The 13,122-nt window shown below is 36.7% G+C and overlaps 1 protein-coding gene, 1 long non-coding RNA gene and 1 other non-coding gene across 18 annotated transcripts in view; 2 read left to right on the forward strand and 1 right to left on the reverse strand.

The window, feature by feature from the left end:
* ESR2 (estrogen receptor 2) overlaps positions 1–13,122 on the reverse strand; it is a 69,645-nt gene that overhangs the window by 18,922 nt on the left and 37,601 nt on the right. For 15 of the 16 annotated variants that reach the window (XR_009053065.1, XR_009053063.1, XR_009053072.1 and 12 more), the window contains one exon: positions 11,811–11,944. Coding sequence is in view for 2 of the 16 variants with exons in the window: in XM_057730437.1 (XP_057586420.1) it covers positions 11,811–11,944 (134 nt within the window). In the remaining 14 variants the exon portion in view is untranslated. Of the gene's footprint in view, positions 1–2,596; positions 3,040–11,810; positions 11,945–13,122 lie in introns of those variants that run through there. The other variant, XM_057730438.1, reaches the window with a different exon arrangement.
* The window catches only part of LOC130850935 (uncharacterized), a 31,007-nt gene that overhangs the window by 845 nt on the left and 17,040 nt on the right, over positions 1–13,122 (forward strand). The window contains exons 2-3 of the long non-coding RNA XR_009053076.1: positions 2,984–3,071; positions 3,221–3,282. This is a non-coding gene — a long non-coding RNA (uncharacterized LOC130850935). The remainder of the gene's footprint in view (positions 1–2,983; positions 3,072–3,220; positions 3,283–13,122) is intronic.
* On the forward strand, positions 8,049–8,121 carry TRNAC-ACA (transfer RNA cysteine (anticodon ACA)). Its single transcript has one exon. It is a non-coding gene; the product is annotated as a tRNA-Cys (tRNA).

A 13,122-nucleotide genomic window follows, 5' to 3' on the forward strand; every position in this document is an offset into this window, starting at 1 on the left:
GTTTTTCATTATTATTCTGTTAATGTGATAAATTATGTTGATTGATTTTCAAATGTTAAAGAACCCTTGTATTCCTGGGAAAATCACACTTATTCATAACATATTACTGATTCTATTTCTAAAAGAATTTTGAAAATTTTTGCATCTGTGTACATCAGAGATACTGGTCTGTTGTCTTCTCTTCTTTCAATATGTTGGTCTGGGGTTTCCTATCAGAGTAATGAGTTGGAAAGTATTCTCAGCGCCTCAGTTTTCTGCAAGAATATATATAAACTTGGTATTACTTATTCCTTAAATGTTTGGTAGAATACTTCCAGAAAAACCATCTGGGCATGAAGTTTTCTTTGTGGGAAAGTTTTTAACTACAAATTCAATGTCTTTGATACATAGCTGTTCAGAATTTTTAAGTTTCTTTTTGATTGTTTCAGTAATTTGTGTCTTTCAAAGAATTTGTCCATTTCATCTAACACTCAAGTGAAGTGGCGTAAAGTTGTTTATAACATTACCTTATTATTCTTTTTAATATCTGCAGAATAATAATGTCACCTGTCCCACTACTGATATTGGTAATTTGTCTCTTCTTTCTTTTATTCTGATCAGTCTGGCTAGAGGCTTATCAGTTTCACTGATCTTTTCACAGAATCAGCTTTTGACTTTCTTGATTTTTACCTACTATTTTCTTTTTTTCTGTTCCATTGTTTTCCACTCTATCCTTTATTTTTTCTTTTCTTCTGCTTACTTGGGGTTTCATTTTCTCTTCCTTTCCTAAGTTTCTTTAAGGTTGAAAGCTGAGGTCTTTAATTTCAGATCTTGCTTTTTTAATTGAAATATAGTTGACATACAATTCCAAGTCAGTTTCAGGTGTACTACACAGTGATCTGACATTTGCATACATTACGAAATGATCACCACAATAAGTCAAGCCATCTTTCTCCATACAAAGGTATTACAATATTATTGACCATATTCCTAATGGTATATATTATATCCTCATGGCTTATTTTGTAACTGGAGTTTGTATCTCTTAATTCCCTTCACCTATTTCATGCACTCTCTCTCTCCTCCAGCAACCACCAGTTTGCTCTCTGTATTCATTAGCCTATTTCTGTTTTGTCTGTCTTGTTTTTTAAATTCCACATATAAGTGAGATCATACAGTATTTGTCTTTCTCTGTCTGACTTATATCACTTAGCATGAGTAATATTCCATTGTGTGTGTGTGTGTATATATATCACATCTTATTTATCCACTCATCTATTGATGGACACTTAGGTTGCTTCCATATCTTGGCTACTCTAAATAATGCTGCAGTGAACATTGCTGTATGTGTATACAAGAATACACATTCTTTTCAAGTGTACATGGAACATTCTCCAGGATAGATCACATGCTAGGCCACAAAACAAGTCTTAATAAATTTAAGAAGGTTGAAATCACATCAAGCATCTTTTCTGACTACAACAGTGTGAGACCAGAAATCGGCTACAAGAAAAAAACTGCAAAAAACACAAACACATGGAGTCTAAACAGCATACTACTAAGAAATCAATGGGTCACTGAAGAAATCAAAGAGGAAATAAAAATAACACCTGGAGACAAATGAAAATGGAAACACATGATTGGAAATCTATGGGATGCAGCAAAAGCAGTTCTAAGAGGGAAGTTTGTAGCAATACAAGCCTACCTCAGGAAACAGAAAAAATCTTGAGATCTTCCTTTTATTGGAATATGGGCCTTGAGTGCTATAAATTTCCCTCAAACTATTGCTTTAGCTGCAACCCCAAAATTTTACTGTGTTCTACTTTCATTTTCAGTTAGTTCAAAATGCTTTCTAATTTTAATTTTGATTATTTTTCTGTGATCCATGGATTATTTAGATATGTTATTTGGTTTCCGAATATTTGGGAAATTTCCAAGATCTTTCTAATATTGGTTTCTAATTTAGGTCCATTGTGTCAAAGAAAATGCTATGTATGAATTAAATTCTTTTAAATGTATTTGGACTTGTTTAAATGTATTTGGATATGGTATATCCTGGTAAATATTCAATGAACACTTTAAAAGAATGTGTCTTCTGCTGTTTTGGTGTTGAGGGTTTTTAAAATGTCAATTAATTAAAGTTGGCTGGCAGTGTTATTCAAGTCTTCTCTGTATTTACTGATTTTCTGTCTACTTATTCTATCAATTATTGAGGGAGGGGTATTAAAATATCCAACTATAATAAGGGATCTGTCCATTTCTCCCTGCAATTTTATCAGATTTTACTTCATAAGCTTTGAGGTTCTCTTATCTGGGGCATAAATGTTTAGGATTTTTATGTCTTCTTGACAAACTGACTCATTTATCATTATGAAACTGCCTTCTTTATTCCTAGAAATATTCTTTGTTCTAAAATTTACTTTTTCTAATCTTAAAGTAGCCACTTCAGCTTTCTCTTGATTAGTCTTAGTATGTAATATCTTTTCCCATCCTTTTACTATTAACTTATTTGGTGAGTTTCTTATTAGCAGCAAACAGCTGTGATGTTTATTCAATATGAAAATCTTCTCCTTTAATTAAGGTTTAACATAATTACTGTTAGGATTAAGTTTAAATTTATCATCTTTGTTAGTTGTTTTCTGTTTGCCTTTCTATGCTTTGTTTTATTTTGCCTTTTTTTTCTTCTTCTGGATTATTTTTTATGGTTCCATTTTATCATCTTTATTGGTATATTAGCTCTAATTCTTTGTTATTTTCATGGTTGTGTTTAGGTTTAGATATACATATTTAACTTACTACAGTTTATCTTCAAGCACTTCATGTGTGAAATAAAAGCCTTACAACACTATACTTCCATTTGTCCTCTCCCAGTCTTTGTGTTCTTGCCATATATTTTACTTCTACATAAATCCATAAAGCACTATATTATCTTTTAAACAAAAGTAAAGTGTTTTAAATAATAAGAAAAAATACTTATATTTACCCACATTGTTATCATTTGCAGGACACTTTATTCCTTTGTGTGGATCCATGTTTCCATCTGGTATCATTTTCCTCCTGCTTGAAAGAATTCCATTAATATTACTTACCGTGTAAGTCTGCTAGTGATGAATTCTTTCAGTTTTTGTATGTCTGAAAATATTTGCATTTTGCTTTCATTTTTGAAAGTCATTTATTTTCATTGTGTAAGGAATTCTACTTTAACAGTTTTTCCTTTTCTTTCTTTCTTTTTTTTTTTTAGGTAAGAAGTAGATTTATTTAGAGAGAAACATACTCCACACAGAGTGTGGGCCATCTCAGAAGGTGAGAAAGGCCAGTTTTTTCTTAAAGTACTTTGAAAATGCTGTTCCCTTGTCTCCTTTACTTGCATCAGAACCGAAATTTGCTATCATCCTTGTCTTTGTTCCTCTGTGTGTAATAACTCTATTCTCTGGCTCCTTTTAAGATTTTTCTCTTTATCATGATTTTAAGCAACTTGATTATGATGTGACTTGGTGTGGTTTTCTTCATGTTTCCTGTGCTTGGGATTCATCAGGCTTCTTGGATTTGTGTGTTTATAATTTTCATTAAATTTGGAAAATTTTCAACCATGTTCTTCAAGTATTTTTTTAACCCCTCTCCTTTTAGGGATTCCAAATTCACGTATATTAACAACTATAGTTGTCCCATAGCTTCCTAATACTCTGTTCACTTTTTAGAACTTTTTTCTTTCCATTCTTTTTTGATAGTTTCTATTGCTATTGCTTAACATCCACAATTTTTTCTTCTGCTATGCCTAATCAGATGTAAATCCATCTAAACATAGTTTTCACATGTAGAAATTCAATTTGCATGTGTGTTTCAGACTTTCCATGTCTCTTCTTAACCTATTCATGCCTTCCTCTACTCCTTGAAAATATGGAATATAGTTATAATAATTGTTTTAATGTCCTTGTCTACTAATTGTATCATCTGCATCACCTGGCATCTTTTCCAATTATTGTCATTTTCCTCATTATAGGTTATATTTTCTGCTTCCTTCCATGTTTGCTAACATTTGATTGGTTTACCCTGTTAGGTGCTGGATATTCTTCTATTCCTTTAGTCTTGAGCTTTATTCTGGGATGCAGTTTAAGTTACTTGCCAATAGTTTGATCCTTCAGACTTGCTTTTAAGTTTCTTTTGGTAGGACCACAGAAGCCTTTAGTCCAGGGTTCATGTTATCTCACTGCTAAGGCAATACCTTTCTGAGTACTATAACCAACATCCAATAGAATAAAAGGTTTTTCCCTGTGGCTGGTGAGAAGATGAACTATTCCTGGCCCTGTGTGAACTTCCAGGGGTTGTTCTGCTTACTCCTTTCTGGTGGTTCTTTCCCTGTCCTCAGTATCATCATGAGCATGAAATTAATGCCCAGCTGAAGACTTGAAGGGGACCCTCTGCCAGTCTCTAAAGACTCTCTGTACAGCTCTTTCCTCTTCAGTACTCTCCCCTGCAAATCCTAGCTGCCTTAGCCTCCCCAAATTCACAACTCTGCTCCCTCAGTTCAGGGAGACCACTGGTGTCTATCTGGGTTACTTTTCCCTGTGTTGCAACCTGGAAACTGGCTCCAGGCAGTAAACTGGTCAAAGGATTCACCTCGTGTCTCTTCTCTTGGGAGTCATTGCCCTGTATGGCCTGTTGTCCAATGTTAAATGTCTGTTTTACATATTCTGTAGAGTTTTTTAAATTTAAGGTGGCTAAGTGGATTCTGTCCCTATATGTGTTTTCAAGTTATTGCTATAAATAATCAAAAAGAAAAAAACCTATAATTTGAAATGCTTAAAATCTAGCATAGAAAAGACTCACCTCTCCTGACAGTAGAAATTTCCACAGAAACAAAACCTCATTTTCCTAACAGCAATGCTCAACAGAATTCAATTTGAAAACTGTTGTGACTACCAAGCCAAAAAAAATTTCTTAAATTTGGATTTACTGTAAACAAATTCTACTCATTTACTGCCACAAGTGGTAATTACATCACATGCCTGCCTCACCCTCTGTAATTCTCTCTACATGGCAGTTCTGTCAGATGCTGCAGGAGGACGCCATAGCCTTAGTCTTTCCCATTTGCACAGATGATGTTTCTAGCTTCCCAACAACACAATATGATGTCTCAGAGGCTAAAATGACTGTAAGGAGCCTCGCCAAACAGAAGGCTTTACACTGCAAAGTGTTGTAACAAGAAGCAAACTGCTTTCCAAGGAGCATTTTGCTGCACAGAAAAGAATTCTAAATTATTTCTGCAAGTAAAAGAAGCCCCATAATCTGGCATTTGATGATCCTCCTATACCAAGGCAGGAATCAACTTTCCAGGAAAATCTTCCCTTTAACAAAGACAAATGGCAGCAAATACTTGAGGCAACTTCTGTAGGTAGATTCAAAGAGAAGATGAGAAAAAATTTTCTTCCACAATCAGTTTCAACTGTCCCACCTGAACATTTACTATGTGCACATCAATTTAATCACTGATGTAAGCTGGGACTTCATATTATTTTATAGAAGGTGAATGGTAACAATCAATGTCAAGAAGGTACCCAGAGCCACAAAGCACTTAGGAGTCTCCTTGGCTTTCCCTACAACTTTCATTTGTCTAACAATTTACCATCTCTACTCACAAATGTCTGCTTTCTAGAACTGGGGTAGGGAGTATACTGGGTGCAGGAGAAATGTCTTGTCAGGCAAATAAGGCCAGATTGAGACCTAACCAGGAAGTACCCAAAGGTTGTCCTCAGGGTCTCTGAGTCTCACGTGACCTTCAAATTCCTTCTTCATTCCCCCCTCCCCTCCTTCAAGACCTATCTCCCAGACAGCATTTCATGCCTTATACCAGGATTACTCAAAGTATGGTCTGTTACCAGTCCACAAAGAGAGAAGTAGAAACTGAGGGTAAGCATTTGGAAACTTTTACAGCAATTGATAGAGTAATTTTAAATCAGTTGCATGTAACAACAAAATACTAAGGCTTGTATTTTGCACTTTCATTTTTCTAGTACTTTATTTTTATTTTACAAAAGTAACTATCTATATGGAAGGATATACCATGTTCTTCTACTGGAAGAATCAATATTGTCAAAATGACTATACTACCCAAGGCAACCTGCAGACTCAATGCAATCCCTATCAAATTACCAATGGCATTTTTCACAGAACTAGAACAAAAAAATTCTAAAATTTATGCAGAAACAGAAAAGACCCCAAATAGCCAAAGCAATCCTGAGAAAGAAAATTGGAGCTGGGGAATCAGACTCCCTGACTTCAGACTATACTACAAAGCTACAGTAATCAAAACAGTATGGTAAGGGTTTCCCTGGTGGTGCAGTGGTTAAGAATCTGCCTGCCAATGCAGGGGACACGGGTTTGAGCCCTGGTCCAGGGAGATCCCACATGCCGCAGAGCAACTAAGCCTGCGTGCCACAACTACTGAGCCTGTGTTCTAGAGCCCACAAGCCACAACTATTGAGCCCATGTGCTGCAAATACTGAAGCTCATGTGCCTACAGCCCATGCTTCGCAACAAGAGAAGCCACCACAATAAGAAGCCCATGCACTGCAATAAAAAGTAGCCCCTGCTCTCCACAACTACAGAAAGCCCATGTGCAGCAATGAAGACCCAATGCAGCCAATAAATGAAAAATTAATTAATTAAAAAAAAAACAGTATGGTACTGGCACAAAAACAGAAATACAGATCAACGGAACAGGATAGAAAGCCCAGAAATAAACTCATGCACCTGTGGTCAACTGATCTACAACAAAGGAGGCAAGAATATACAATGGAGAAGAGAGAGTCTCTTCAACAAGTGGTGCTGGGAAAACAGGACAGTTACATGTAAAAAAATGAAATTAGAACACTCTGTAACATTATACACAAAAATAAACTTGAAATGGATCAAAGGCCTAAATGTAAGACCAGACACTATGAAACTCTTAAGAAGAAAACAAAAGCAGAACATTCTTTGACATAAATCACAGCAATATCTTTTTTGATCCATCTTCTAGAGTAATGAAAATAAAAATGAAAATAAACAATCAGGACCTAATTAAACTTAAAAGCTTCTGAATAGCAAAGGAAACCGTAAACAAAACAAAAAGAACCCACAGAATGGGAGAAAACATTTGCAAGCGACTGACAAGGGATTAATCTCCAAACTATATAAACAGTTCATGCAGCTCTATGTCAAAAAAACGAACAACCCAATCAAAACATGGGCAGAAGATCTAAATAGACATTTCTCCAAAGAAGACATACTAATGGCCAATAAGCACATGAAAAGATGCTTGATATCATTAATTATCAGAGAAATGCAAATCAAAACTACAATGAGGTATCACCTCACACTGATCAAAATGGCAGTCATCAAAAAGTCTACAAACAATAAATGCTGGAGAGGATGTGAAGAAAAGGAAACTCCTACACTGTTGGTGGGAATGTAAATTGGTACAGTATTAGGGAGAACAGTATGGAGGTTCCTTAAAAAGCTAAAAATAGAACTACCATATGATCCAGCAATCCCACTCCTGGGCATATATCCAAAGAAAACCATAATTCGAAAAGATACACACACGCCAATGTTCATAGCAGCACTATTTACAAAAGCCAAGACAGGAAAGCAACCTAAATGTCCATCAACAGATGAATGGATATAGAAGATGTGGTACATATATACAATGGATATTACTCAGCCATAAAAAAAGAATGAAATAATGCCATTTGCAGCAACATGGATGGACCTAGAGATTATCACACTAAGTGAAGTAAGTCAGACAGAGGAAGACAAATATCACGATATCGCTTATATGTGGAATCTAAAAAAATGATACAAATGAACTTATTTACAAAACAGAAATAGAGTCACAAATGTAGAAAAGAAACTTATGGTTACCGGGGGAGGAGAGGAGAAATAAATTGGGAGACTGGGATTGACATATACACACTATTATACACAAAACAGATAACTAATTAGGACCTACTGTATAGCACAGGAAACTCTATTCAATACTCTGTTATGACCTATATGGGAAAGAATCTAAAAAAGAGTGGACAGGGACTTCCCTAGTAGTCCAGTGGTTAAGACTCTGCACTACAAATGCAGGGGGCCCGAGTTCGATCCCTGGTCAGGGAACTAGATCCCGCATGCCGCAACTAAGAGCCCACATGCCGCAACTAAAAGATCCCACATGTGGCAATGAAGAACCCACGTGCCACAACTAAGACCTGGCACAGCCAGATCAATCAATCAATCCATCAATCAGTCAGTCAATCGATATTTAAAAAAATAAAAAAGTGAATACATATATGTATAACTGATTCACTTTGCTGTATAGCAGAAACTAACAACATTATAAATCAACTATACTCTAATAAAAATTAAAAATAAATAAAGTGTACCTCATAAGCTGGTACAAGAATGTAAAGCAATTATATTCCAATAAAGAGCTAAAAAAAAAAATTATAAAAATAAATAAATAAATAAAATATAACAGTAACTATAACAACTTGGAAATTAAAAAAGAAAAGAAACCTGGTGCTTCACCACAGATAGCTTGAGAAGCACTGCTGCATGTGTTTCCCTTTCCCTTTCATCAAAACTAGTGCCATTGATTAAAGGTACCTATTACAGAGGAAATGAATATAAGCCAGAGGGGGAGAGGTCACCTGGCCCCCACATCAAGAGACAGCCTGGGACCCATGCGGCCACAGGTTCTGCACTGAGTTTTGGCTTCAGGAACTGCTGCTTGGTGTGATTTAAAATAAAGTAGCATAATACCATCTCACAGATTCCTGCTGTTTCAAACACGAAGCTCTAAAATTGAATAAAATCTAGGTAATAAAGCCCCATACATTGCCCAATGAAGTCCCTAAGTCATCACTTGAGAATTAAAACCTGGATATACATATTATTTGAGAAAGAAAAACAAAAAACAATAACCTAAAGGCCCAACAAGAGTAAACAGCTAAGCAAAGCAATCAATACCTGGTACAGCAGCTGGATTGAATACTAGGTAGACAGTAAACGCAACAGGATGAAAACTACACAAACTTAGAAATGTGTGTAAAATAATACATCTCTATTAATTGTAGCAATGTTTATAGTGGTAAAAAAATAAAATATATATATTAAGCAAAGGCCCCTCAATAGAGAAATGGCTAAACAATGTAGACAATGCCCTTGCTTCAAGGACTGAGTTAGATCTCTCCTCACTGTCCTAAAGGAATTTCACAGCATTTTGAAAAGGAAAAAAGCAAGATGCAAAGAGGTATTTGTATGTAGTGTCCCAAATTTTTTTATGGGGGAAAAAAGGTCTATCTGTGTATATACTGGAGGTGAGGTGTTATTTTAAATGATTATTAGAGGATGGAAGAAGGTATGAAGTCTACCCTCTGGTTGTTAGGATTAGCTACTTGGTATCTGGGTGGAAGGATCAAGAGAAAATGAGATCAAAGCAAGCCTCCTTCAATGTTTCCATAATTTTTAATACAAGATGCTATGCTGTTTATGTAAAATTTTGTATATGAGCATATGTGTACATATCTATCTCTATCAAGACAATATCAATGGTCACCAAAGATATGGTGGTTATCTGGGGCGGGAAGAAGGGGATTCCTAGTGATTTTTATATTCTTCCTTGTATGTTTTTCTTTTGTTTGAATGTTTACAATAACCAGGCATTATTTATATATGAGGGTGAGCCAAAAATTACCCGTACTCTGGTTATATTAAAACTTCTATAGGGACTTTCCAAGTGGCGCAGTGGGTAAGAATCCACCTGCCAATGCAGGGGACATGGGTTCGATCCCTGCCGCAGGAAGATACCACATGCCGCGGAGCAACCAAGCCCGTGCGCCACAGCTGTTGAGCCTGCGCTCTAGAGCCCATGAGCCACAACTATTGAGCCCATGTGCTGCAACTACTGAAGCCCACGCACCTAGAGCCTGTGCTCTACAACAAGAGAGGCCACCACAATGAGAAGTCCATGCACCACAATGAACAGTAGCCCCCACTCGCTGCGACTAGCGAAAGCCCGTGTGCAGCAACAAAGACCCAACACAGCCAATAAAATAAAATAAATAAATTTATTAAAAAAAAACTTCTATAAATTCTACAGCCAGAATATGGATAATTTTTGACTCACCATCATAATAAGAAAAAAACAGCAAAGTTACAACGAACACACATGTTAGACACCTTCCTCATTTTCCACTTCTAACCCATAGATTTACTTCAAGTCAGGTCCCTTCCTCCCAGGACCCTCCATACCAAGTTAGTTCTGGCTCTCATTGTTCCTAATAACTCCTGTTGGGCCTCCTGCCCCAGTCTCTCCCCTCTCCAGTCAGTCCTCCACCAGAGTGACCTTTCAAGAATGCCAATCTGTCCATGATACTTCCCTGCCTGACCCTCTTCTTGGGCTGCTCAGTGCCCCAGGCAACAATTCTCAACCAGAGTTACGCTCTGTAATCTTCAACACTGCATTTTACAACCTTGTCCATCTCCTTCTGCTCTTCCACTGCATGACTTGCAGCTCCTGGCTCACCCCTGTCCTTTCATTCTTCCCTGCCTACTCCTCCAACCTGCCCATCAACTCATTCAGCACCCAAACATCGTTCCCTTCTGCAACCACTTCAGCATCTCTCCTTCTGTCTTCCCAGAGTCCTCAGTGCTCTGCACATACTTTGTGGTAGCACTGAGATCATTCTTTTTAGTGAATTTGTTTTCTCTCTCTCCTTATGAGCTATTGGAGGGCAGGACTATATCCTCAACATCTTTAGTGAATGAATGAATGAAATGAATGAATAAATGAACTTGTAAAAGCAGAACCTAAGATAGTAAATATAAATGCATGTGAACCATGTAAAAGGTCTATAAACACTGAAAAAGGGCTGAAAGTCCAGTTATAAAATACATGAGTCACGGGGATGTAATGTACAGCATGGTGATGATAGTTAATAATGCTGTATTGTATATCTGAAAGTTGCTAAGAAAGCTATCTTAAAAGTTCTCAGCACTTCCTAGGTGGCACAGTGGTTAAGAATCCACCTACCAATGTAGGGGACACGGGTTCAATCCCTGTTCCAGAAAGATCCCACGTGCCATGAAGAAAGTAAGCCCATGTGCCACAACTATTGAGCCCATGTGCCACAACTACTGAAGCCCATGTACCTAAAGCCTGTGCTCCACAACAAGAGAAGCCACCGTAATGAGGAGCCCACACACCACAATGAAGCGTAGCCCCCACTTGCTGCAACTAGAGAAAGCCCGTGCACAACAATGAAGACCCAATGCAGCCAATAAATAAATACATAAATAAAAAAATAAAAAAGTTCTCATCACAAGAAAAAAGTTTTGTAACTATGTATGGTGATGGGTGTTAACTAGATTTACTGTGATCATTTCTCAATGTACACAAAATTCAAATCATTTATGTTGTACACCTGAAACTTATACAGTGTTATTTGTCAATTACATCACAATGAAATAAATCAAAATGTCAAAAAAAGAAAAAAAGGATAAGAGGTAAACATTTTAAAGTTCATTTTTTCCTTTTCCAGTAGAGTGGTTTGAGCTACTTTTGAAATTACTACCAGTAATCACCCAACTTATAATTTATATTCAAATTACCAAAAGTTAACTACTAAATCTCTATAAAATGAAACAGAGAAGTCAGAAAGAAAGCCATTTCCCCTTTTATAAATAAACTAAGAAATTCAGAAAGAAAGAAAAAAAAAGGATATTCAGTACTCCTCAACACCATGCCAGCTCTAGAAAGAGCATCTCTCCCCCATAAAACATGGCCCAGCTGTGTGGTTACTTACTGGAGTTGAGGAGGATCATGGCCTTGACACAGAGATACTCTTTGTGTTGGAGTTTTAACTCACGAAACCTTGAAGTCGTTGCCAGGAGCATGTCAAAGATTTCCAGAATTCCTTCTACACATTTCCCTTCATCCCTACAAAAGTACATTTGGAAATGTAAGGAATATACAGCTTCAGGTAACCATCAAAAGCAATAAGGAGTATTTTCTTTTTAATCTCAAATTTCATCGTGTACAGCCTTTAACTATAACAAGGTACTAATGAGACCACACCCAGAAATATGAGATTACTAGAATTATTTTTATATAAGGAAGACAGGGCATTTCCTATTAGTCCCTAAAGCAAACATTTGAATAAATACTATTTAGGCAACAGTATGCACTGGAAATACATTTTCCTCCTACCTGTTCACCAAATGTTTTCTTAAAAGAATACCATTTCTGTTCATTATTTTCAATCTAAACTATTTCAGCCAACCAGCCCTCGATATGACATACATTACTAAAATGAGACACTCCATGTTCTCATCAGAAGACTCTGAAGTATTAATGAGGAAAAGACTGAACATTACAGAAGCAAATATCCCGAAAAGAAATAATACTTTATATCTAGGGCTTAACTCTCACGTCCTGGTGATCAATTAGAAACTGGTGGGGCAACTAAGAGACATTTAAATGTAGTTTGAAAAAAAACTAATATGACATACAAAAAAATCACAGTTACAGAAGGTGGATTAGAATCAGGAAAGGAAAGCAGAAATGGAGACGTGGTGATTTTGATTTGCCGAAGATTATTTTTAAGCAGAGGTTTTAAGCAAACTCTGGACCATATAATCAAAATTCTTTATAGCACTCCTTATGGAAATGAATGTTTAAGCATACTTTTGAAGTACATTACTTGAACTATACCTAGAAAACACCAGCTTCAATTTACTCCAGCCAGAACACATTATTCCACCTCACTGCTCCCAAAAAAACTTCCATTATCATCAGTCACAGAGCTATTGGAAGTCCTTGACAAGCAAGCAGTTAGATGATTTCATCACAAAACTTTCATTTGCTTCTATAGCCTGCAGTACACAGCAAAGGGCAGCTGTGGTAGCAGTGAGTTTCTGCAAGTTTCATTTTCAGTCTCTGTAGCAGCCCCTGAAGGGGACCTGAGATCTTCAAAGAACTGGCTGGTCCCTCCTCCTTCCCCCAACCCCAAGCCAAGACAATTTCAGTGATGGTGGTGGTTGGAGAAAAGGCCTCTGTAGAGTTCAGATGAACTGACACCAGTGGGTACCACCAATCCTAGTAAAGCCTTTCCTATT

Source organism: Hippopotamus amphibius, chromosome 4 (assembly GCF_030028045.1).
Source record: "Hippopotamus amphibius kiboko isolate mHipAmp2 chromosome 4, mHipAmp2.hap2, whole genome shotgun sequence".
NCBI classification, from domain to species: Eukaryota; Metazoa; Chordata; class Mammalia; order Artiodactyla; family Hippopotamidae; genus Hippopotamus; species Hippopotamus amphibius.